Source organism: Pseudoliparis swirei, chromosome 20, assembly GCF_029220125.1.
Source record: "Pseudoliparis swirei isolate HS2019 ecotype Mariana Trench chromosome 20, NWPU_hadal_v1, whole genome shotgun sequence".
NCBI classification, from domain to species: domain Eukaryota; kingdom Metazoa; phylum Chordata; class Actinopteri; order Perciformes; family Liparidae; genus Pseudoliparis; species Pseudoliparis swirei.
In genome coordinates this window covers 20,676,784-20,700,868 of record NC_079407.1, presented here as the reverse complement: position 1 = coordinate 20,700,868, position 24,085 = coordinate 20,676,784, and the positions used below count along the sequence as shown (strand labels likewise).

General features: G+C 42.3%; 1 protein-coding gene across 1 annotated transcript; it reads left to right on the top strand.

The window, feature by feature from the left end:
- Positions 1–691: 691 nt before the first annotated feature.
- LOC130210725 (collagen alpha-1(XXVI) chain) lies at positions 692–23,564 on the top strand. Its single transcript, XM_056441208.1, has 14 exons — positions 692–1,010; positions 1,207–1,329; positions 1,605–1,708; positions 14,854–14,915; positions 15,035–15,161; positions 15,590–15,670; positions 15,787–15,924; positions 18,019–18,105; positions 18,639–18,682; positions 18,773–18,835; positions 19,266–19,301; positions 19,369–19,413; positions 19,791–19,875; positions 20,840–23,564. Exons 1-14 carry the CDS (start codon positions 838–840, stop codon positions 20,977–20,979), a joined length of 1,308 nt encoding a protein of 435 aa, XP_056297183.1. The 5' UTR covers positions 692–837; the 3' UTR covers positions 20,980–23,564.
- The last annotated feature ends 521 nt before the right edge of the window (positions 23,565–24,085 follow it).

Here is a 24,085-nt window from a genome sequence, read left to right as displayed (position 1 = left end):
GCTGTCACATTAAAATACCAGAAATTGTATTACAATATATATATATATATATATATATATATATGTAAATATAATAATATATGTATATATAAATAAAATAAATATAACTCGAAAACTATATATATTGTTATAATAATCCTTAACGTTGTCTCCATTTAGCTGTTAAAGCGTTTGTACTTTTACTTCAATAACATCTTAAATGTAATGTTACTAATTCAATTTTATTCAGGTACTCATCAACACTGTGGGTTATTTGGGATGATTAACGTGTCGTTAAAAACGTAAAATGGTCTTCCAGTATGTAACACTTATATACGTATATGTTGCAATGTTAGTGATATAATCGAATAAAGACCACATTGGATTATTTTAAGATCATACTAATCAGAGTAGGACACCACGACAGAGTTTAGTGAACTGAGTTCACGTTTGTCCATCACAGTCACATCACTAGACCTTTACAAATCGAGGGTGGTTTTCACGAAGACATATGCGCATTCATGAACTCCGTCTCCAGCCCTCACATTGCGCGCTTTTTACGCACACTGGATATTTGACTCCTCAGTCCTCCGCACAATGTCAAACGTCAGAAAACCGCATTATTCTATAGTAAGAGTCTGGGTGTCATTCATGTTGTGCTCTTGAGGGGGCCAGTTTGTTTCTCCTCGTGCAGACGCAATGACCAGCTTATTATTGGTTTCAGCTTGGTTTTTTTAGGATTACTTTAACCATTCCAATTCTGAAGATCGGTCAAAGAGGGATTTAAAACATCAGCATTTAGTTGAGAATCGTCGCTATCTGCGGATATCTCCGTCAGGGATCAATCAAAAGGAGCTGATGGCGTTATCGTTCCTCTACGTGCTGTCCGTGTGGCTGAGTTTCGCCTGTCCATCACTGGGAACAGGGTTTGCTTATCATTTTCCTGGCATCACTCTGCAGCGACAGCGCATCAAATCGGAACAGAGCGGCAGCACTGGACCGCCAGGTACCAGGTCCCATACCCAACTCAGGTGAGCACATGTTCCCACTGGAGGTGTCCACTGCAGATCTCGTAAAATGTGTCTATGTCTTTTGCAGAAAATAATGTGCTGCAGCTATGTTAAATTGTCAATTTTTTTTAACATGATGGTTTCTTTTTCTGTTATTTCTCTTATAGTATTATTATTATTATTATTAAGTGTAGAATCTATTTGATTTGTATTATAGGAACTGGTGTCAATACACCGTTTCCAGAACAGTGTCCTGTCAGGTGCACAACGGGACAGAAACCACCGTGCAGAGAGTGTATCAGGGCTGCCGATGGCCCGGACCCTGCATCAAAGTCATCAGGTACCTCACAGTCCTCACACCTGCCCCTCTTCAGCCAAGTCCTCCTCTCCTGTCACCAGGGGATTTAGTGATTTGGGGGCTCTAAATACATGCATGGCATCCCTGTTGCACCATATTTGATATATTTCTCTTTGCAAAAGTAAAGCTTAAAAAAAAAGAATCAGATATTGATATTTGGCGGGTTGATCATGTCTGTGCATGTGTGTGTGTGTGTGTGTGTGTGCGTGTGTGTGTGTGTTTCTGCATGTTGCTTCATGCCCTGTGCTGTGTTGCAGCTACAGGACCCTGATCAGGCCATCCTTCAAGGTTACCTACAAACAAGTGACTGCACTGGAGTGGAGATGCTGCTCAGGGTTTGTGGGAGAAGACTGTCGAGAAGGTGAGTTTCTAATCGGTGCCTCTTCTTCCTCCTCCGCATGATGTCAGGTCGAATGTGGTGAGAGGCTAAGTCGCTCAATAACTGAAATGAAAGCCATGTGTTGGTTCCCGGACCCATCTGCGTCTTTTTTAATCTTTACCCAATTCCTTGTTTTATGTTTGGTGGTTTGTCGTCGGGTAACTGGCTAATTGTGCCTCTGTGCAGCGGTTGGGCTTTTGATATAATTGTAAAGATGTTTTGATTTAAGATGGAAAGCCTGTTTTGGATTACTTTTGGGAGCATGGACTGCAGTAAAGCAACAGTTGAAAGGGATCTTGTGCCCTGCGGTTTTGTACCTTTTTTCTTTTTTTACGGCCGTGCAGCTAGACACTTCTGTGTCTGGAAGGAGCTTCAGAAACACTGACTCTCTTTCTGCGTCTCTTCTTTCTTCGCGTATTTACACTGTTAACTGTAGACAGCACAGAGGCAGTTTTCTGTCTTTCTAAATATCATCATGGCTATTTTAACAAAAGCTCAGAGGAGCGTCCAGCAAAGCAACTTGTAAAGTGGGAGGTAGACAGTCTCAGTCTCATGATGGGCAGCACTGCTCCTGGACACCACAGACCGCAGAATCTCAGACCAGTAAAGACCAAAATGTTCACCCAGGGGCGAGACACCACAGTCAGCCTGAAGAAACAGCCACGAGGGTGGATGGAGGTCTAATGTTGGTCTGTCTACTCTGTAACTTTGCTATTTACATTATTTATATATATATTATATATGTGTGTTTACTGCTCATAACCACACTGACAAACATGTTTTCACATATTGTATTTTAAACTTTGTGGATGCAAGTAAAACAATGCATGTGGCTGCATTGGCTTTGTTAGAGTTATTGAAAATGCTGATGGGTTATTTTATTGGTTTTCTATTGAAATCAATCAGCAACTTTTAGATTTTCTGGGCTTGGGCAATGCAGCAATGTGTGTGTCATTGACAAACACACTGGCCTGGTCGCTTCACATGTGTCCAAGATTAACAGTTACCTCAATAAGCAAGTTTGGCCTATTGCTCATAATTACCACACCTTGTTCCATTTTGCAAAATATATTCATTGTTGCTCTTGGAGTGCCAAGATTTACCTCGAGTTAAAAATACACACATTAATACTAATGGAATAAAAACAGAAAAAGCCTTTGGAAACCATTATTTGCCTGGCCGTGGATATTATTCCACACAAAGATTAACACATACCCTCATCCGCTGAGTCTGTACTGCCAGAGATTATGGTTCACTTGAGACCAAAGTGGTTGCAGGAGTGTGAAGAAGTAATCTGGCTGTTTATTTAACGTTTGCTGAAATGTATTTGCAAGTCCTAATGGCTATAGAGCAGGACGAAAATTGCCTCCATATGGGGAGACGGAACAGTGGGCCACGTTTGACTCGCCGAGGAGACCTGAGAGAGTGAGGCTGATGTCACCGACAGTCTGCTTCACACTGAGGAGAGGAGGGAGAGATGCCAGCTGACGGGTTCGAGAAAGAGAGGACACTGAGGGGAGAGAGTCAGGATCAGGGCACCAGAAACAACAAGGTGTTAGAACTGTGGAGAAACACATGTGGAGCAAGAAGAAGAACAAAGACAAGTCAAGTAAGCAAGTGCAACTAATTTAAGGCAGTAAGCAAGGCAAGGCAGGCAAGTAGTAAGCAAGCAAGGCAGGCAAGTGAAGAAGGCAAGCAAGTAACCAGTTAAGTGGTAGAGCAGGTAAGGAAGCAAGGAAGTAAGTGAGCAAGGCAAGCAAGTGAGAAGCAAGTAAGTAAGCAAGTGACTAATAAGTAAGGAAGTAAGTAAGTAAGTAAGCAAGTAAGTAAGCAAGTAAGTAAGAAAGAAAGTAAGTAAGCAAGTAAGTAAGCAAGTAAGAAAGTAAGTAAGTAAGTAAGTAAGTAAGTAAGTAAGCAAGCAAGTAAGTAACTAATTAAGTAAGTAAGCGAGTAAGTAAGAAAGTAAGTAAGAAAGAAAGAAAGTAAGAAAGTAAACAAGTAAACAATCAAGTAAGTAACTAAGTAACTAAGCAAGTAAGCAAGTAAGTGAGAAAGTAGGTAAGCAAGTAAGCAATCAAGTAACTAAGTAAGAAAGTAAGTTATCAAATAAGTAAGTAAGTAAACAAGTAAGCAATCCAGCAAGTAAGTAAGTAAGTTATCAAATAAGTAAGTAAGAAAGTAAGTAAGCAAGTAAGTAAGTAACTAACTAAGTAAGTTAGTAAATCAGTAAGTAAGTAAATAAAGTTGAATGTAAGGGGGGGTTTCTGTCCCTCGAGGCTCCGGCTGCCATAAGCTGCCCACGGCAGCAAAGTTGAGTGCCGGTTCTGTGGTAAAGGGCCCCGCTGAGATTAATGAGCATGGCTCTCCTCCACAGGCTCTCCGTAACATACGTGATGTGAACAACTACAGCTCCTCACGTATCAGCTCTGTACAACACAAATACGTCATTCATGGATTTTAGGAATACCTTTGAAGTAATGGTTGATAATACCACAGGAGAACATTTTAAAGTTATGCCACAACTTTATATAGTTCACATAACTTATGCCGGTCATTTTCAGTACATTTTACCCTCATGGTTTGGATTTCTGGATTTCTGTTACATGTTGAATACAGACCTGTTTTTATGTCTTGTTATGATTGCTTATTGGATAAGTAATACTACAAGTTGTAGGACTTATGGGGTTCTTTCTAAGCATTTTATATGAATCAATTAATAGAATAATAGATATATCGCTGTTTACATCACCTTTAATTAAATAGTTTTTCATTTTTGTGTGAAATGGTATTATTTGCTTTGTGAGTGAGAGGAGAAGGTTGATCCCACACTCATGTCCAAATATGCAGCTATACATTCAGCAGCTTAGCTTAGCACAAAGACTTAGCATCGAGTCCGAAACTAATAACTCCCCATAAAACCAAAACTTGGCTATTTTACACTTTGGTTTTAGTTTTAAATCAAACAATCAAGATATAATGTGTTGGTGGACGGATTTGTTTACCGTTGGACAGAACAAAGCTAGCTTCCCTTCTGTTTCCAGTCTTTATGCTAAACTAAGCTAAGCTAATCAGCTGTTAATTCAGAGTTACTGCACAAATCCAAGAGTGGTATCAATCTTCTCGTCTAACTCTCTGCAAGAAAGGTAATACAAGTAATTCCCAAAATGTTGACCTGTTTATTTTATCATATCGACAATTTGGCGTGATGCATTCATCTCTTTGTCTTTATCTCACTCATGCAGTGGAGGCTTTGAGCCAGCTGGGTTTTTTAATAAAGTGAGAGACGACAGCCTTAACCAATGAAGATGACATCACCTCTAGCTTTAGTTTGATGGGGTTCTGGCTCCACTTCAGAGGCTCCTGAGGCCCTCAGAGACGTAGAGACGGGGCACATGAAGAGGGCTAGTTTCGAGGTGAAGTCCATGCAACCTGAGGACATGCTTGTTCCTCTCACAAACTCCTGTTTTCATTTTCAAAACTCGGAGTAATTTTCTACCTCACTCTCATGGTTTATTCTTTTCTCATAATTAATAGCCATTTATGAAGGAGGCCTTTTGATGGTATGCTGTGATGTGAGTTGTTTTGACTAATATAAAGGCCAAATCTGCTCTGGTAGCAACGGACACATTATCATGGTATGCTGGGTTAAGGATTCAAGTTTCTGGTCTAACCCCAAATGGAGGCGTCACATTTTTTTTCTTCAATGTTTAGGGTTGAAATGATCACGCAATTAATCAATCAGTTGATCAACAGAAAAATAATTGACCTACTATTTTGACAATCGGTGAATCATCCGCCCTCCTCCAGACACTTAATTGGGAGGATGTTCTGCACTTCTTTGTCTTATTGTGACACCAGACCGAATATTCAACAAAAGGAAGCAATTTAATAATGTTATCTCTGGCTGTAGAAAATTGCAATGGACATCCATCACTATTTAAAAAATGTATTTCACACCCATTAACTGAGAAAATTATTATGGCACTTAAATATGCACAAATCTGAAAAAAGCGATGCTGGCGTTTGAGCTGGTTAATGAATCACTCATCAAAGTGCAACGGCAAGTATTTTCACAGTTGCTGTTTCCTTTACGAGCCCTCAGAGCGTTCCGTGCATTAGTGTGTGCCTGGTGTGTTGTCCAGAGCCTTAAAGCACACAGCTCGTGGCCGAACTGCAAAGCTTGAATTGTTCTGTGTTTGCGAATGGAAAGTGGGTGTTTTCTGAATACATTTCGTTGACACCCTGACCCGACAATATTTTTGACAGTTGGGTCTGTGCTGGCTGTGTATATGACATCTTTCAGCAGAGTTGCGCTAACACATGACGGCATGGAACACATTTGGGAGAAATGTGTTCATAATTTCCCTGCTGTTGGCCCCTGCACCCCCCCCCCCCCCTGCTCCATCACAGCAGCACCCCCCAGCACCCATCTGCGCATGTGATCATATTATAGGGATTGTGGGTAATGTCTGTGTGAGGGAGCTTCATCCAGGAACTCCCCTGATGAGAGCAGTGGCCCTTGATCTCATGCAAAAGCTCAGGAAAGAGGTTTAACAACGTTTAATGCTGGTTGTGAAAGTACAGGATTATGTTTAGTGAAGTTAACAATGAATTTCATTCAATAAGTGAAAAAGTAGCTGAAAGCTAGGAAGTCAATTGTGCTAATTTGTTAATGCTAAAGCTATGACGTTGCTAGAGTCACTGTTTCCCCGCTGCAGCGGAATAAGGAGGAAGTGTGTTAAACCCTATGCCGTTGAAGGGATTAGCAAAAACACGATAGCTATTTGAAACCTTTTGATTGCTTACATTTTTCATTTTTCAATTTTTCCATTTTACCATCTGTTCTCACCCCCTTTGCTCGATTGCCCTTGTCTCGACCTTGCTTTTTCTTGCCACTGCCGTTTTTTTAATCTTCTATAATCCCTGCTGCTTTTCACTTATCTAATTTATGTCCTTTAGATCTGCCGCTCTCCTCTCCGTGGAGTAAAGTGATAAAACAGAACCATATCCATCATGTGCTCCTCCAGACTGCAACCTCTGCAGAGTGAGGATATGACTGATGTCTCACTTACATCCCTGGCTGAGCTCAGATAAAGGTCAAACACTACCCTTTGACCTGCTGGGGGCTCTAGGATAGATCAGCTGTTCCTGGTGCTGGTCTGATATGCCTGATGGATGGCGCCCTGTTCATGCTCCTTCTGTAGCTTTTCTGTCGTTGGCTTATCATTGGTTTTCCTGCCTCCATTTGCACCTCTATATTTCTGTCAGCAACTCCACACATCTGTTTATGTGAAGTAAAGCAGGTTAAGTTCCTGAGTTTACTCAAAAAGGTTTCTGAGGTTAATCAAAGCCACATGTCCATGAAGGTTAATGTATTTATCTGTGGGATGTTGCTGTCTGTAGTCAAGACCGGCCTGGAGCTCTGCTAATGTATAATGTTTTTTCGGTCTTATTTTTGCTGTAAAAATACTTTATTTATATATATATATATATATATATATATATTCTTTTTTTCTTCCTTTTTATTGTAGTGGCTTTTCTTATCATCACTAGTGCAAAATACAAACAAGACTACCAGTCTACAGCCACGCTAACGGCTCTGTGACATGCTCTTTATAACTGTTAATGTTAATATGAAGGTATTTAACCAAACCAAATTAACATGTCATCATAACCACAAAGTGCAGCGGAGTCTTCAGGGAATGTCATCAAATCTTCATGTATTTGGTCATTAACCAAAATACAAGGCATATGTTGACCTGATGAATACATTGGAAAGAAAGTGTGCACTTCATGGATATCCATCCAATAGTTATTGGGACCATATGAAAAGTCAAAAGATCACCAAAGTCAGTGAGATCCCCCTTTTGGGGAACAAATATGTAAAAAAAGATCTCATGACAATCGATCCGACAGTTAGATATTCCTCTGAATTTCTCTTTCCATTTCATCGTACACTGCTGAACACCCTTCTTTCAGCCAATCTCTCTTCATGGAATTCTGCCTGCATGAGGAAGTGAGAGAGTTAGAGATTCAGTTTGTCATTGTTTCATAGCCACGCCTGTCAAAAAGCAACATTTTGCCAGAAGGAATGTGAGGTTAATTATAGCACCTCATTCTGGTCTTGAAAACGTCCATTATTTAGTCATTGATTGTATCTTGTTGTGCATGAAATAACGGTACCATGCGTAAAATGTAATGGGAAATTCCATTAATTGTCGAGTATTTCTTACATGCTGAAATCGCCAAAGCTTCAATTTAAAAAAATGCTGTGTGGTCAGCTGCCATCATGGTGAAACACGCTAAATAGTCCCACTGTGGACTAGACATCTTGGTTTTAAAAAATTAAATAAGCTAAGTTCACCCTCCTCTACCAGAGTGTGTGTGTGTGTGTGTGTCAGTTGTTCACCATGCCAGCAAGAGCCGACCACTTGCTGGGGCCGACACACTAGAAGCTCCTGGGACACAGCCAGTTCTTGGAGGCCGACTGGGTTCCACACGCACACACACACACACACACACACACACACACACACACACACACACATACAGCTCACAGACTGGGCACACTTGTCTGTGCATCTTGGGGACGTGACAGCAACTCTTACGATGGTCCAGAAGATGTTTCAATACATCACCCTTCCGCCGTGCTCACTAATACAGACAGAATGTTTCGTGGTAATGAAATGTCTGTTCACAGCGTGCGCGTCATGGTTTATTTTGTGGTTTCCTGTCAGTCTGTCTGTGTGTGTGTGCGTGTGTGTGTGTAAATAACAAACTGTGAGATCCTCTTTGATCTATATCCAGGTCTAATGTAGGAAATTAAGCTGTCTTAACAGACGATGCCCGCAGTCTGACTTACACTGTTGCCAAATTATCCTGTGCTGTCTTGTACTGTAGAGATCACACAATAAAGGAAGGAATGATTCATCAAACAAGTCAATTTCTTTTCAGTTCGGAGAGATTAAATATGCTCTTTGTTTTGGTTCCTCTGATGTTTGAATTAAGATCTATCTTCCAAGAGATTTTAATCTTATTCAGCCTCTTGTGCTTGCGCCTGGAGGTCTGCCTTATTTGTCACCGGCAGACTTAACAATTGAGCTTATCTCACAAGACTATCAGCTTTCTTTGGATATTTAATACTTTTAAAAGCATGCATTACTCAGAAATCAGATACTTTTATTCAATGCATTCTATATCATTTGGTGTCTGTGGTCATTTTAATATAGTTTTCACTTGTCTTGTCATATTGCAGTTGTTTGTTTTTTCCGAGTAGAATATTGAAAATGTCTAAATGTATTGGCATCATTTTCAGTGAATGTCCAATAGCATCAGACAAGATGTAGCAGCGGAATAGTTGAAAATCTGCTCAAACATCCACATCCTTCCTTCAAATCTCTTTGTAGCAGATAAAATTCCCAATTATCTCTGTTTATTTGGGTTCACTAAAGACAACACAATTCTGAATTTTTCCCATGAGCTGAGAGCAATCCAAGACAAATAACCCTGTCTTATGTTGCCACGGTGTAATTATGGATCCAAACAGACCCGACAACTGCGGTACCGCTCTAAACACCGCTCTAAACATCAGCTCGAGCATAGCGGAAGTTTGGTTTTCTAACTATAATTAAATTTCAACTGCATACACAAGAATGCTGCCCGCCACCTTAAAAACACCAAAAAACAACACAGTTGTTTTGCTCTGCTTCACATTTCTGGTAGATTTACTCAGTTGTGTTGTTTTCTTGTGGTTGTTTTTATGTCTGACTCTGTTGGTCAACAGATCAGGATGAAATCAGTTAGCTCATTAGCAGTGAAGGTGCTACACTTTCACAATCGCTCTCTCCGCATATATTTGAAAAGGTGTCTAAAGTTTCCTGAAAGGTTGAGTCAAAGTGGGCAAAAACCAAAAACAAGACGAAGACTTTAGCTATGCTCTGGTCCTGTGAGGCAGAACGTAGGCACGGCGACGCAGCTTTGTGCTAATGCTAGCACACTAGCATGCTGATATTAGGACGTAGAGAGTGCTGACTTGACATTTTAACCTGATGATAGATGAGATGTTAAGGAATCACTAAAGTCAGGAGGATTCATCCTCTGGTCACCACAAATATCTGCTCCAAATTTCATGAAAATCCCTGCAATAGTTGTAGCTAACTGAAAAACTAAAATGTCATTCACATTGTGGCACCAAAGAATAATGTAGGGGAGCCCTCACATCTTCAGGATTCAACCCCTGGTAACTATGAATGTAGCTATGTACAAAATATAAAATAAATATAAATATACTGAACAACTCAGTTGTTGATATATTCTAGCCCAAACCAAAGCGGTGGATCTCACAGACCGAACTTGGCATTCCCTGAGGGTATAAGTTAGGTTATAAAAAAAACTAAATGTCATTACATCATCACAGAACAACTGTTGGAATACATCACAGATGAATGCACTGTACAGAGGGTGGAGACTCCCTCTGGGCAGATTGAGTATGAATAACTGTGGGGCAGATGAAGGCATATCAACTCATCCGTTCGCTCACATTGTGGAGCCAACCATTGCCCACATTCTCGCCGTTGTGCTGTGTGCAGCTTTGATGTCCTTTCCTGTGGTCGCTAAAGAAATCTCAGTCAGTCACAACAAACCCCCGTGGGGTCATTTTGCACTCTGCTGTTGAGCAGCTCTCTGTATTTGGCTCGATGAATCCTCAGGAATGTGTTTTTTGGGTCAAGCTGTTGATTGTTGTTTCCGTTTGAGGCTTCGCTCCAGGGCGAGAGACACACACACACACACACACACACACACACACACACACACACACACACACACACACACACACACACACACACACACACACACACACACACACACACACACACACACAGGGGCGGTTTTTCCTACAGGCGGTATAGGCGGCCGCCTAGGGCGCCATTAAGAGGGGGGCGCAAAAAAATGCGCCTTTTTGCTGGGCAGTTTTTTTTTGCGCCCCCATCTATATCTCCAACCAATATTTTGACGGCAATGCCAGCCGTTAACAGAACATAAAACAAAAAAAACATTAAAGCTGCAAGCAGCGTCGAACGGGTCCTCGCTCATTTGCAACACTTCAAAAGTAGCCCAATTCCGCGGGAAAACCGCGGACCTGGCAACACTGGTCGTCTCTCACTCAAAGGGGAACATACGGGGTCTCTTTGCCTCGTGTCCAGGGGGGAAACAGCGCCCCCAAAGACTTGTGGCCAAAGATATATCGCATCGGAACTACCATAGAGACGTCTTTGAAGCGAGCATTGTGACGTCACTCAACCCACCAGTTCTAACTGGTTCTGTGCTTTGAAGTCGCCTGTGACGTCACGGAGCAGCGAATCAGACTATGTAATACTCATGATTTCTAGCAGGCGGCACTGCTCCTTCTTTGGAAGGAGTGGGGCGGATCTGTGAGTCCGTAGGAGGCAGTAGGAGAAAGTTCTAGGGATTTGCCTGCCCTCCCCTGAGTGTCGGCCATTGCCCACACACGTGGGGGGGTTTGTAGGCAAATTTCCTAAACTTTCCCGGGTGTAGAATCGCCTACACCTTCTGCAGGTGTGGGGGGGGGGGGGTCGGTTTGATTCACCTCGTGTGTCTCTGCCATAAGAATCCCTCACACCCCCCCCTGGGAAGGGAGGTTTGGCCGATTCATAGAATGGCTTAATTCTAAAGTGAAAAAAAGAAATAATATAAAACAAATGAAATGAATAAAAAAGGAATTAAATACAGTATATATATATATACACATGGGGGGCAGCGAGACGCGATGCCGGCGAGACGCGATGCCGGCGAGACGCCGGTCGGGGACGCCGGCGAGACGCGACGCCGGCGAGATGCCCCCGGCCGGACTTGACTCGGGCCGTGACTTGTGACGTGTCAAGCCCCCCCCCCGCAACAAAACAAAAAAAGACCAACAAATGTAAAAAAGAAAAAAAGAAAAAAATATTTTTTAAACATCGCTAACAAAACAGTCCGTATGGAACAACGATACCGGAGCTGAGCAGACAACATAACGCAAATTATATGACCATGACATGAATGACTTAAGCCTAGCATATAGGCCTACCGGCTATGGCGCATCGTGTCATATCATCATATCAATAGTAATACAAAGTTAATAAAAGCGACTTCATGCAGAGGCTCTGGCTTAGGGGCCCCCTGAGCTCATGGGCCCCTGGTGCCGGTAGGCTCGTTCGGTAATCCATCCCTGAGTAGGACTATTGGGGCCCTGTTACTGACATGAATGACTTAAGCCCAGCATATACCGGCTACGGCGCATCGTATCATATCATCATATTCATATCAATACAATGTTAATCACAGCGACGTCACGCGCGGAGGCTCAGGCCCAGGGGCCCCCTGAGCTCATGGGCCCCCTGAACTCACGGGCCCCTGGGCCTGGGCCCGGTAGGCCCGTTGGTTAATCCATCCCTGATTACAGGCAGCCGTAGGCGGTCACATTATTTTGGGCACGACGAGGGAGTCAATGTGCACCGTTGATCAGGGGGGCGTAGCCGGAGCGTAGTTCAGCACAGACGTGACATTTTCTCAGGGATTTTGTTCTTTATTTAATGTTTGTTCATTGTTGCGATCGTTGTTCTGTTTATTTGAAAGAAATTCAGTCTTGCAGGGCAAAATAGCGTTTGAAAGTTGAAATTCCGTTTTCGTGCAAAATCGTTTTTAATTTTTTCCTTTTGGTGGGGGGGCGGGGCGCCACGAGTGAAGCTCGCCTAGGGCGCCAAATGTGCTAGGGCCGCCCCTGCACACACACACACACACACACACACACACACACACACACACACGCACATGGTTCATACATTCACCCTCTCCTACTTTAGTGAAGCAGAAACCTAAGCTGCTGCCATTAGCACCCTGCGTGCCATGGTCAGAGATTCTGATTCAGGCAAACCGGAGGTGTTTGTGTCATTTTTGTTATTTACGAGCGCCAGTTGTTCCCCGGCGTGGGTTTCCCTGTTATGACCACAATGTGGGTGGGTCCCGTCTGTGGGACTGACAGCTGACATTCCAGAGGAAGGCTCACATTTAGAGCATTTAGTACTGGGTTTTTCTAGAAAAATTCAAGATTTTAAATCACTGTTCAAGTAAAGGACCCATCATTGTGGCAAAGAAAGGAATGTGTTGGTATTGATGGTTTAGTGGTCTAGCTAGAATGGTATAATTTGACAAAAGTGATCAAAACTGACTAAAGATGACAAAGAAAGGAACTGGCAAACAAGAATTTCAATCCAGCATATTCATATTTTGCTGGTGCTGATAATACAAGAATTAGGCAGGAAGTTCCTGAAATGCAGTGAAAGTGTTAACGCTGTTTCTTAAAGGATACATCTGGAGACAGAGATTCCTTAAATTCGACAAAGAGTCTCAGGGTATCTCCGCTTATTGTTTTGGTTCAACTAATTTTACACAAAAACAGAAGCCGTCATTGGAAACAAAAAAAAGCAAGGCACTTAAAAAATATATGTGGGAGGTGATCAATTGAAAACGTCTTTTTCTTTGAGAAAAGCCCTCATTGTCGTTCTTTGCTCTTCTTTCAATGAAGATATATTCTCCATTTCTGACATAATAAGTGATGCTGTTGCACCATCCACGTATCAGTGTTGTTTTCTGCAAAAGTCTAACAGAAGACTGATGTGTGTGTGTGTGTGTGTGTGTGTGTGTGTGTGTGTGTGTGTGTGTGTGCAGGGGCGGTTTTTCATACAGGCGGTATAGGCGGCCGCCTAGGGCGCCATTCAGAGGGGGGCGCAAAAAAAAAAAAAATAATACTAATTTTTTTTTGCTGGGCAGTTTTTTTTTTGCGCCCCTATCTATATCTCCAACCAATATATTAATGTAATATTTTGATTATTTAACACTTAAATTTACATATATTATTGTATTGTTTGTTATTATTCTTGTTTGTTAACTAAGTTGTTTATTTGTTTTGATTCTATAGCGTACACTTTGCACTCTTGTTCTTGCAATGAATAAAGCACTACTGTTAAGAATAGCGTCAATGATTTTCCGTTTAAAAAAAAAAGAATGTTCCGTTTCACATTTTGGTGAATTCCGTTTTATTCCGTTTTGTCTAATTTTGTTCAGGTAGATTGATTGCTTAAAATTTGTGAATAATATGTGCCACAAGTGACCCAGACCTTCTAAGATTGTTGTTTGCCAGCCATCAACAGAACAGAAAACAAAAAAAACATTATTTGCAGGCGATGAGGGAGTGAATGTGCACTGTTGATCAGGGGGGCGTGGCCCGAGCGTAGTTCAGCACAGACGTGACATTTTCTCAGTGATTTTGTTCTTTATTTAATGTTTGTTCATTGTTGCGATCGTTGTTCTGTTTATTTGAAAGAAATTCAGTCTTGCAGGGCAAAATAGCGTTTGAAAGTTGCAATTCCGTTTTCGTGCAAAATCGTTTTTAAATGTGCTAGGGCTGCCCCTGTGTGTGTGTGTGTGTGTGTGTGTGTGTGTGTGTGTGTGTGTGTGTGTGTGTGTGTGTGTGTGTGTACAAGCCTGCAGGTTTGTGTGTACAACCGCTGTGCACAACAGGATCAGCTTACATGCAGGTATGCAAGGCTGTGTGTGTGTGTGTCTGTGTCTGTGTGTGTGTGTGTGTGTGTGTGTGTGTGTGTGTGTGTGTGTGTGTGTGTGTGTGTGTGTATCCGTGCTACACATGGTTAATGGTTTTGGGATCTGGAGGTAGGGGGGTGGGGGTGAGTGTGGAAATACAGACCTTCACTGCGAGTTGGCAGACGGAAAACATGCTGAGTCAGGAGAAGCTGGTGTGCATCCTGCTTGTGTGTGACAGACACAGAGATGCATTTCATTTGAGGTCTGATCATATTTGTTGTGTGAGTGAGTGACATGATTTGAGGAGGAATGACGAATAAATTCCTGCTTCTGGTTGGATGGTTCTTGTGTATTTTGGCTTGAGCTGCTCAGTGTGAGTTAGAGAGAAACTACTGATGATGCCAGGATGAAGAAAAGAAACAAGGATGAAGTAGCCAAGGCAAGAAGGAAAGGAAGAGATGGATGCAGAGGAAGAGGAATATCCCCAGAAAACTAAACTCCTCCTTGTCTTTGCTTCTTTCTTACAGAGTGTTTGAACTGTACCAGTTTCACTGACATGAACAGCAGAATAAATGCCATTGAGTCAAAGGTAACACGGATCACCACAAGCCCTCTGAGTTATTAGAGGAGATTTTAAACATGTGTACATAGATTACTTTGTGCACACCAGAGTGCAGATGTAGCTGAAATCCTCCGCTGTTGTTCCAGATCAAGTTGTTCGGAGCGGGACGCTCATTCCTGCCCGCAGCCAGCAGTTTACCAGAGGGCTCCACAGCCAACGAGGTGGTCGCTCCCCAACCCACTCCTCTTGGACCGCCATCATACCTGCCACCAGGTGACATCTCATCATGAAAAACATGCTTTCCAAAAGATGGAGTGGAGATATTGAAGAAATGTTTTAATGTGTGTAGAAAAAGGCACCAAAAAAACAAGTCCACAAAACAATCTTACAATGGCTGTATTTAGATGAATCAACTGTAATTTAAGCTTCAATATTCAATTTACAGCCATTTTTCAAATGTTAAGTGATTACAATGTTTAAAACACCAATATCAACCATAATATAAAGGTAAATGTTTAAGCAGCTGTTACTGAGACCGCCTGGCTCCAAGGCCCCGGTTTGGTATTTCCAATCATGCAAATCAATCAGACTTCTTTCAAACCCCTCACATAAAGTTTGTTTTTATACGTTCTGTAACTTTCCTCTTGATGTGTGAAGTGAACATTTGACTCTGACTGCCTCTTGTTTTTTTGGTCCTGCAGGGCCGATCGGACCACCAGGGCTTCCAGGTTCTGCTGGACCTCCGGGTCCGGCTGGAAGATCAGGCCTCCCTGGACCCATCGGTAAAATAGATCAGACCTTCTCGTCTGATCTGCTAGATTAAAGATGGTTTGAACACAACATTTACAACAAAGCTTGTTTGATTAACTGTGTTTGTGTGTTTTCCCGTGGTGCTCAGGACCAAAGGGGGACAGAGGTCTAGCAGGAGTTACAGGACCGCCGGGCCCTTCTGGCCCTCCTGGCCCACCAGGTCCTTCAGGGTGGAGCTCCTCTCCTGGACGAGAGCGCGGCGACGTTTTTCACGTGGACGATCAAGGTTATTGGACTATTCCACCTTAAATGAATTCACTTTGGGCTGAACTGTCCCAGATGGCCTTAAATAAAAACATAATAGAAGTCGATCTTACACACATGGTTGAATTCTGGCACAAAAACAATTGTAAAACCATTCAATAATTTGTTTTTTGGTTTGTCCCAGTTGATGCCAAAACCACAAAACCTCTATTTTGATGAACCGTCTGATTTCAAACATTCACGTTGATGTCGTACATTATGTTAATCCTGTTCTCTGTTCATCATTTTGTCAGGCAGAACACCAACCCAGCCCAGATGGGTTGCTATGGATGGGACATTTTGTTTTAACGGAGCACAGGTGGAAGCACAGAGCAGATTGTAGCTTTTACCAAGTGCTGAAGTGAGCAATATGTGTTTTTAGCTTTTAGCATAATGGAGAGAGTATTGTTCCTCTGCAGCGAGGGGCCGGTTTAGATTTAGTTTCATAGTTTCCGTGTGTTGCTGCCTCTGAGCCACTGTTTACGGCAACCTCCTTTCACACCATCACCAACAATGGAGCCAAATACCAAATGTCAGCTAAATAACTTGCACAAGATTAGCGCAGATGGTGTGTTTTTTTAAAGACAGTTATAATTGTAAAAAATATATTAGGAAATTTTTCATTCACCTTCGACCTATTCACTTTAATAAAGCTTCGCCTCTTCGGCCCACGCCTCAAAAATACATATATAGTGTGCTAAACATGAACATAATTGATTTCTCATTATTTGAAACTTTAACATTGATACATTCTTTGAAATATGTCAGCAGAAATGTTATATCTCCCGCGGTTAAAAACCTAGGTGTCACCACAGGGAGGCAGCAGAAGTCCATGCGATAATCATAACCTCATGGAGACTTCTGGCTCCGATTAGGCTTTTGGCTGCGTCTGGCTCTCTGAGCCCAGAACTGTGTCTGCGGGTCTGGAAGTATGTAGATTTGGGTCTGTGGGGCCGTGTAAACTGAGGGGGGCCAACTGGCTGTAAATCAGGCCTAATTTGTTAGCTGTCAGCACAACAGTCTGCGTTTGGGGGAACAGGCCACGGCCAGAGCCAAAATCTGGGCTAGCTATGAACGAAGGAGGAGATAGTCTGCCACTCATGTGGAGTTTCTCGGGGTGGCAGCCAGGCTCGAGGAGAACTGTAACATGAGAAAATTAGTTCCAGAGGGAAATCTGCTCCTTCGAGACTCTTTTTGTGGACTGTAGCCATAATGTAACTACGCTGTCTCAACGTGGGGGGAGACTGACTGAGCATATGTTGAAGTGGAGAGGAAGTGTGGTGTGGTTGAAAACAAAATGTATACTTACAAGCATAATTTAAAATACACTACATGCTAAAAACAAGGCACACCTTCCACCTCCGAGAGTATGTCCAACTGTTTACTGCTCTCTGAGATGGACCAGCTGTTCCTGTCACTGGATTCAATCCTACTGCTGACTGCTGGTGCAACTCTGTAGTTTGACTGGTGACTCTTTATGTCTGAAGGACCCCACCCCGAGGTTCAGGCTGAGATCGGGTCCCAGTGCATCCCTATTTTCTTTTTGATGCATTTACGTCTATACTGTCTGCTGCTCATTGGAGATCACCGGAGATGTTTTTCAATACTAAGAGACAGAAGGACTGTTACAGTAGTTTGTGCTCACCAATAGAAGGAAACATGTAACAAACATTATTAAATGTTCGTATCAAACTGACACCATCTTTTCTTTTCTGATAGATATCCAGTAAAGATCTTATTGAGTTTAAATAACTCTCCTACGTTTTGTCTGTGGAGCTCGAAAATCTAGCGTTCGAGCTCTGGCCGGCAGCAACAATATAGTCATGGAGATTAAGACAATTGCTCCAACATCTGTTTAATTCAATTGATTTTAAGGTTAATGGACATTAGTAAAAAATAAATAAAAAAGAATATCCATCACATTAAAACTAAATGATAAGCTGTAAATTATCTCTTGACCCTGAATATACATTGGTATCCATTTTATTTTTAGAATCTGTTGTTGCAGTCTCCATTATATTTGGTCCTAAGGTTAAACTACATTTTCCATGTGAACTTGTGTTGTTGTTTTCCCCAGAGGAGAATCTCCCTGCTCATCAGGTCATAGTCGGGCCTCCTGGTGCAACTGGTCCAACTGGTCCAACTGGTCCCCTCGGCCCCTCAGGTATGAATATAGGCCGTTTCATGTCATGATTCTTTACTTCTTGGACATCATCATAAATGTATGCAGGCACTGCTCAAACTCACAAAACCTTATTTTAAATCCCAGTCAAGATCCCCAAACGGGCAATACCAGAAAATATGTTTAAATATATTTAAAGGAGAACAGAAGAAACACAAGACACCATGACAATCAGTTTATATTTGATGTCAGTGTGTAGCAGGGAAATCATTGTTTCAATTGAATTCAATATGAGCCTTGTATGGATCTAATAAAATACTGAGCAGATACACTGTGACTTTGTTGTGTTAAAGCCACTTAATTTAACGTGATATTTCAACATCAACAACACGTTCAATGTTTCTTTAGTACAACCTGACTAATCTCTCTCACCAGCATATAATTGACTTAAATTTAGCGGCGTTAAATTTACTGAATTACCTTGTGACATTGCACAATAGTCGGAGTTAAACATGTTCACGTTCGTCTCCCTCATGTGTGAATGTTTTTGTAAAATATGGCTGCCGGGCCTCCAGGACTGAGAGGACCAGCAGGATTACCAGGCCTGCCGGGGCGAGATGTGAGTATATCTGAATCGTGTTGATCGATCCACAAGATGAATGTTTGACTGCCATCATGGCACATTGCCCTTCTGTTTCATCGACATAAGGGCAAGGAGGGCCTCCGAAGCACGCCCGGGGACCCTGGGCCTAGAGGCGACCCCGGAGAAAGGGTGAGGCTGCTGTGAAAACCGTCGATTAGATGATTATTATTATTGGCTGGCTGAACATATTTGAGTCTGATGAACCATCAAAATATTTTTTGTTCGATGTTTTGTAAGTGGTCTTAGCTGTAATGCAATCTCCAATACATTAAAGGTGAGCAAGCTTTTCTTCAAAGACTCACTCCGAGCTGTGACTAATCCTCCTCTCTCTCTCTCTCTCTTCCAAGGCCTCACTAATCAGGCCGGCCGTGTCGGGTCCCCTCTTTTATCCGGCTCTCTAGAGGGCCTACGTCTTTAAACCTGATCCCCTTCCTCTCTGAGCATGATTTAAGATTGGAGATGTGGGGAAGAGGTAGATTAGCACGGAGGGATATAGAACGCAAGCCGGTGAAACGTGTGAGTGAGTCCTCATGTATTCTCTCTGTTTTCTCTCTACCAGGGCACTCCAGGTGGACCAGGCGAACGGGGCCTAACTGTAAGTACACGCTTGTTGCGTCACACACACACTTCTACACACGGATTCATTCACTCTGTATTCACAGGGAGCACCCGGGCCAGGAGGAGAGCCGGGAGAAGGCTTGAACGAGGTAAGAGAAATCATGATCTTTTCCTCCTTGAGCTCATTTAACCCTCCTGTCGCCTTAGGGTCATTTTGACCCGATTCAATGTTTCACCCTCCTGTTACCTTTATATTTACTAACATATTTTACCCTTTGGGTTCAATTTGACGCCAGCAATTAAAACCTCCAGAAAATTATTAGAATTAATATTGTTTTCCAAGTTTAAGTGTGAGGCACTTTATGTTTGTTTGTTGACTACCGAAAGAACACCGACATTAAACATTGAATGGGGTCAAATTAATCCTAAGGCGACACGAGGGTGTAATATTGATTTGGGTCAAATTGACCCTAAGGCAACACAAGGGTTAAAGAACACTTTTCTGAACTGTGGCGCTGCTGTCCAGGCCGAGGCTGTGCAGCAGCTCAGGGAGGCCCTGAAAATCCTGGCCGAGAGGGTCCTCATCCTGGAGCACATGATTGGCGTCCATGGTGAGCAAAAAAACATACATCGAGGAAAACGTTTTTCCAGGTCTCATCGTGGGGGAATATGCTTAGGCTACTCGCTTCCTGGCAGAGAGGCAGAAGATGTGAGGCGACAGCCAGCAGCGAGAGCTAGCTTAGCACAAAGAAGCAGCTCGCCTGACCTCTAAAGCTCACTGTGAGAAACAATTCTACTCGACACCAAGTGTAAAATCAGCATTCAAGGCGATTTATTCTTGCAAGAAGGAGCAGAGTTTAAATCAAGTCATATTTCCAAGTTGCTGCTCAAAGATCCATCCCTGAGTATCTTTCAGTCTGTCATGTGACAGACAGTCACAGGAGGGGATGAGGTCCGAACCGGCCCAAAGCAGTTTGTTATCTTCTCCAGAAACAGGCCTCCATTGTCTTTGCGAAGGGGCTCCAGATAAGCAGATGTGTTCTCCTCTCTTAGAACTACCTGTCATCAACTTGTTATCAGTGATTGAAGAAGAATACTGGATCGGTATTTGGACTTCCTGGTGCCCCCCCTCCCAGCAAGACCTCCAGACCATAAAAGTCCAACATCCTGGGATGTCTACGGTCACACTTCTGTTGGAATAGTTATTTTTCCAGCGCTCACCAATTAAGATCTGATGTGTCATTTGTTCAATCTGTTATAAAAAAAACATAAATGTTGTTTTTTACTTGTTCTACAGATGGATCACACAAGATGTATAACGTGTCAATTAGTGAGATTTAGAGGTGCCGCTAGGAGGATTTTGTTACTTTCGGACTGAGTCAGTCCAACTGTTTCCTCTTATTTCCAGTTTGCTGGCTGTATAGCTTAATATTTAACAAACCGGTCTCCTCTTCTAACTCCTGCAGGAAACAAATAAGTGTACTTCTCAAAATGTCAGATTATTCCTATAAGGCAGTATTTAAAGATATAATATGTTTTGCCGAGTTGTTTTTTGTCTTTCATGTCTTTACACAGAGAACTCTGAAGGGTCTGGATTTGGCAGCCTTTCGGACCCCCTGTCTTTCTCTGCCATGAAGACCAAGCGACTTCAGCCGGATCAAAACACTCTTCAAGCTCCAGTACTGGGGAGGAGACAAAGACAAACTCTCCTTTAAGGGTTTAGTCTAATTGTGTATTTATGTGTATAATTGTTACAGATGTGGCACATTTTGCTTCACTGGACATACACTTTTTGTTTATATCGCGTTTCTCATATTATTTCAATTTTATTGGCAATTATTATCTTTGAACAGCTGTAAAAAACAAAGAGATGTTGAGCATTTCATCCACATGAAAGGCTTTTTTGACCCTGTTGCTGTTTGCTCTTTGCTCTTTGTCTACATAACCTCATCAGCAGCCCTTGTACCATTTTTTTTACCATGAAATATAATCTCATAAAATGTTATGAGGGTTTTGGCATCTCTCATTCTTCAGATAACAGACTGTCCAGTAAACACATCAGTTTCCCTGACTGACGCTGCAAAGCTCCTCAGGCTGCAATGTGAGTTCCCAAGAGCTGGACCCAAAATATAGTATTTAGTGTCAAACACATTCTTGGATCGACCGAGGGGTTCAGCTTGTGTTAGCCTGTCAACCATATTTCTTCCTGTCTCCTCTTTCTGCCTCTCTCTGGTTGCTCTGCCTTGTTAAACCTGAGGTAAGACATGACGTGCTGCCAAGAGCATCTGCTTAAAATAAAGTGAGGTGAAATAGCATCTGGAGAGCACACATCTGGAAAGCAAAAGGAGGAGATGCTGAAGCAGTCGGTTTTTGGCCCTGAAGCGGCAAACCCTGCTCGGCTCCAGTGCACCTTCGCGCACCCGGCTGAGGGAGCACTAAACTGGATTACATTGACTTCTTTATAAACTGCCTCTGAGATTTGTCTCCAAGCTGATATGATTATTGTACAATACGTTACTGAGAGACCGAGCCTGTTGGTCTCTGAACAAAGCTCGGACCTCCCCGGGTTCACGCGTTGTTATTTCCATTACAAGGCTCATGTCAAGAGGGAATAGTTTTGGGACATCAAAATACACTACATTTTCTTGCAGAAAGTTGGATGAGATGAGACTGATACCACTCTAATGTTTGTATGCCATGTGAAACGGGAGCCAGTTAGCAGGTTAGCACAAAGACTGGGAAATGGCGGAAACAGCCATCTCTGACAATAGGTAAGAAAATCTCCAATAAAGATCTGATACATCTTTTGTTCCATCGGTATGGCAACGGAAGCTTCTGAAGCTTATTTTGTTTGTTGTGTGCTGGACTCTTTTTTGGCTCTGAGCAGTTGCCAGGCAACCCGGAGGTGAAACTCAACAATCTAGATGAAATCCACCAACTTTACAGTGACGTCCCTGGTCAAGTGTTCAACACCCTTGAAGCGGACATTATTGACGACACGTTACTGCCTCTCGTACCTTGTTGCTTCAATAAAATCCAACTTAAACACTCGTAAAACCAATTCAGCTCATTTCAAAGGAATTATAAACTGTTAGTGAGTAACTGGTTTCCCCTGTTTATAAACCGCCACAAATATGTAACACAGGATAAAAAGCCGTTTAAGGACAGTTATCTGGTGGGACTAGTTGGTGGTGGGAACCCTTTTGGAAATGTGCGTCACTCCCAAGTCAGAACAGCAGAAAGTGTTATTGTAACTTCAGAAAGAGTCCGGCTATAGAAACTGTAATGCAATCACCAGAGAAAAATAGAGGAATAGTTGTCCTGTTTTTTTTAATTAACAAGATCAATGTCTCAGAATAATGGAATTCGGTTTCACGGAAAAACAAATCTGGTCTGTTTTTGTGAATTAAAGAGAGACTTTGAAATCCCAAGAGAAGCTCATTTATTTGAGAGCTTGATTTCATGCAAGCAAACATATCCCATCTGTTTAGTTTAATCCAGTTTTATCTTGGTTTGGATTTGAGATATTAATATGGAGATACTCATGTCTTTCAGAAATAGAGATGGTATTTTTATTAGTTTGTTGCACCTCAGGACTTTATAGTTGTTCAGACATAAACCCCAGCCCGATCTGCCGGACATTATGGCGTTTTTTCTGTTTTCAAGGATCACTTGAACCAATATGCTGATATGAGATGATGCATCTGAAATGCATTCCGGCCGGCTCAAGAGACGATCAGGCAACGGTGCCTCACATGCAATCATGTTTAAACTAAACATACAGGACATGTTTGCTTCCATTAAATCGAACTCTCGACTAAATAAGAGCTTCTCCTGGGATTTTGAGGTATCAAAATTCAGAGCAGATTTTTTAACTCTAAGGATACAACTTTTTTTTCTAAATTCTAAGATAATACTCCTGTTAATTTAGAAAAAAGCGAGCAATTTTCTTTATTGTTCCTGTTTGCCCGTTTCCAGTCTGTGTGCTAAATTAAGCTAACCCGCTGCTACTTTTACCAAACAGTCGTGAGAGTGGTATTGATTCTCAATTCAAGCCTATTACCAGAAAAGAGATAGAACTGTCTGTATCTGTTGATTCTCCACCAATTATCACCTGTTATAGAGTCTAACTTTTAAACACTGTTTTGTTGTTCTTGTTCTTGTGATTGTTCTATTATCTTTTATACAATGTTCGGGTGTGCTTTGTTGTTTAATTTGCGAGTCCTCGTGCTCAGCAGATCTGTGATCGTTGTTGAAGTAAGATTAAAGTCACAACACAGGGATATTCATTTTGCAGTCACCCCGTTGCACATCATGACTTTACCCACCACATCTCTCAGTGCGGGGAGACGATTTACAGGCATGCTTCGGTGCTGCTGCTCCTCCTCTTTCTCTTCTTTTCATCCATCCATCTGGCTCTTCTCCACCTTTCGCTCCTGCTCTTTGTCCTCTCTCCGTGGTTTGTAACACGACTCAAGTTCTCATCGCCACGGTTACCACAGTAACATCCGATTGACCTGCAAGCAAACAGGTAAAGGTATTTTGCACTGTTCTTCTCTTTTTCTTTCTATCTTGTGATGATGATGATGATGATGATGATGATGATGATGATGATGATGATGATGATAATGATGATGAGAGCTGTCTGGTGTGCAGAGAGAGGGATCACACACGCTATCACATATAACAGACAAAAACAGAGCTGGCTTTTGGCATTTCAATTAGCTCATCAGACCCGTGAGATAAGTACAGTTATGTATTCCTGTCATATATTCCACTCTGGCCTCTTTACGCCCCCTTTCATCTGTGCTTTGCCTGCCT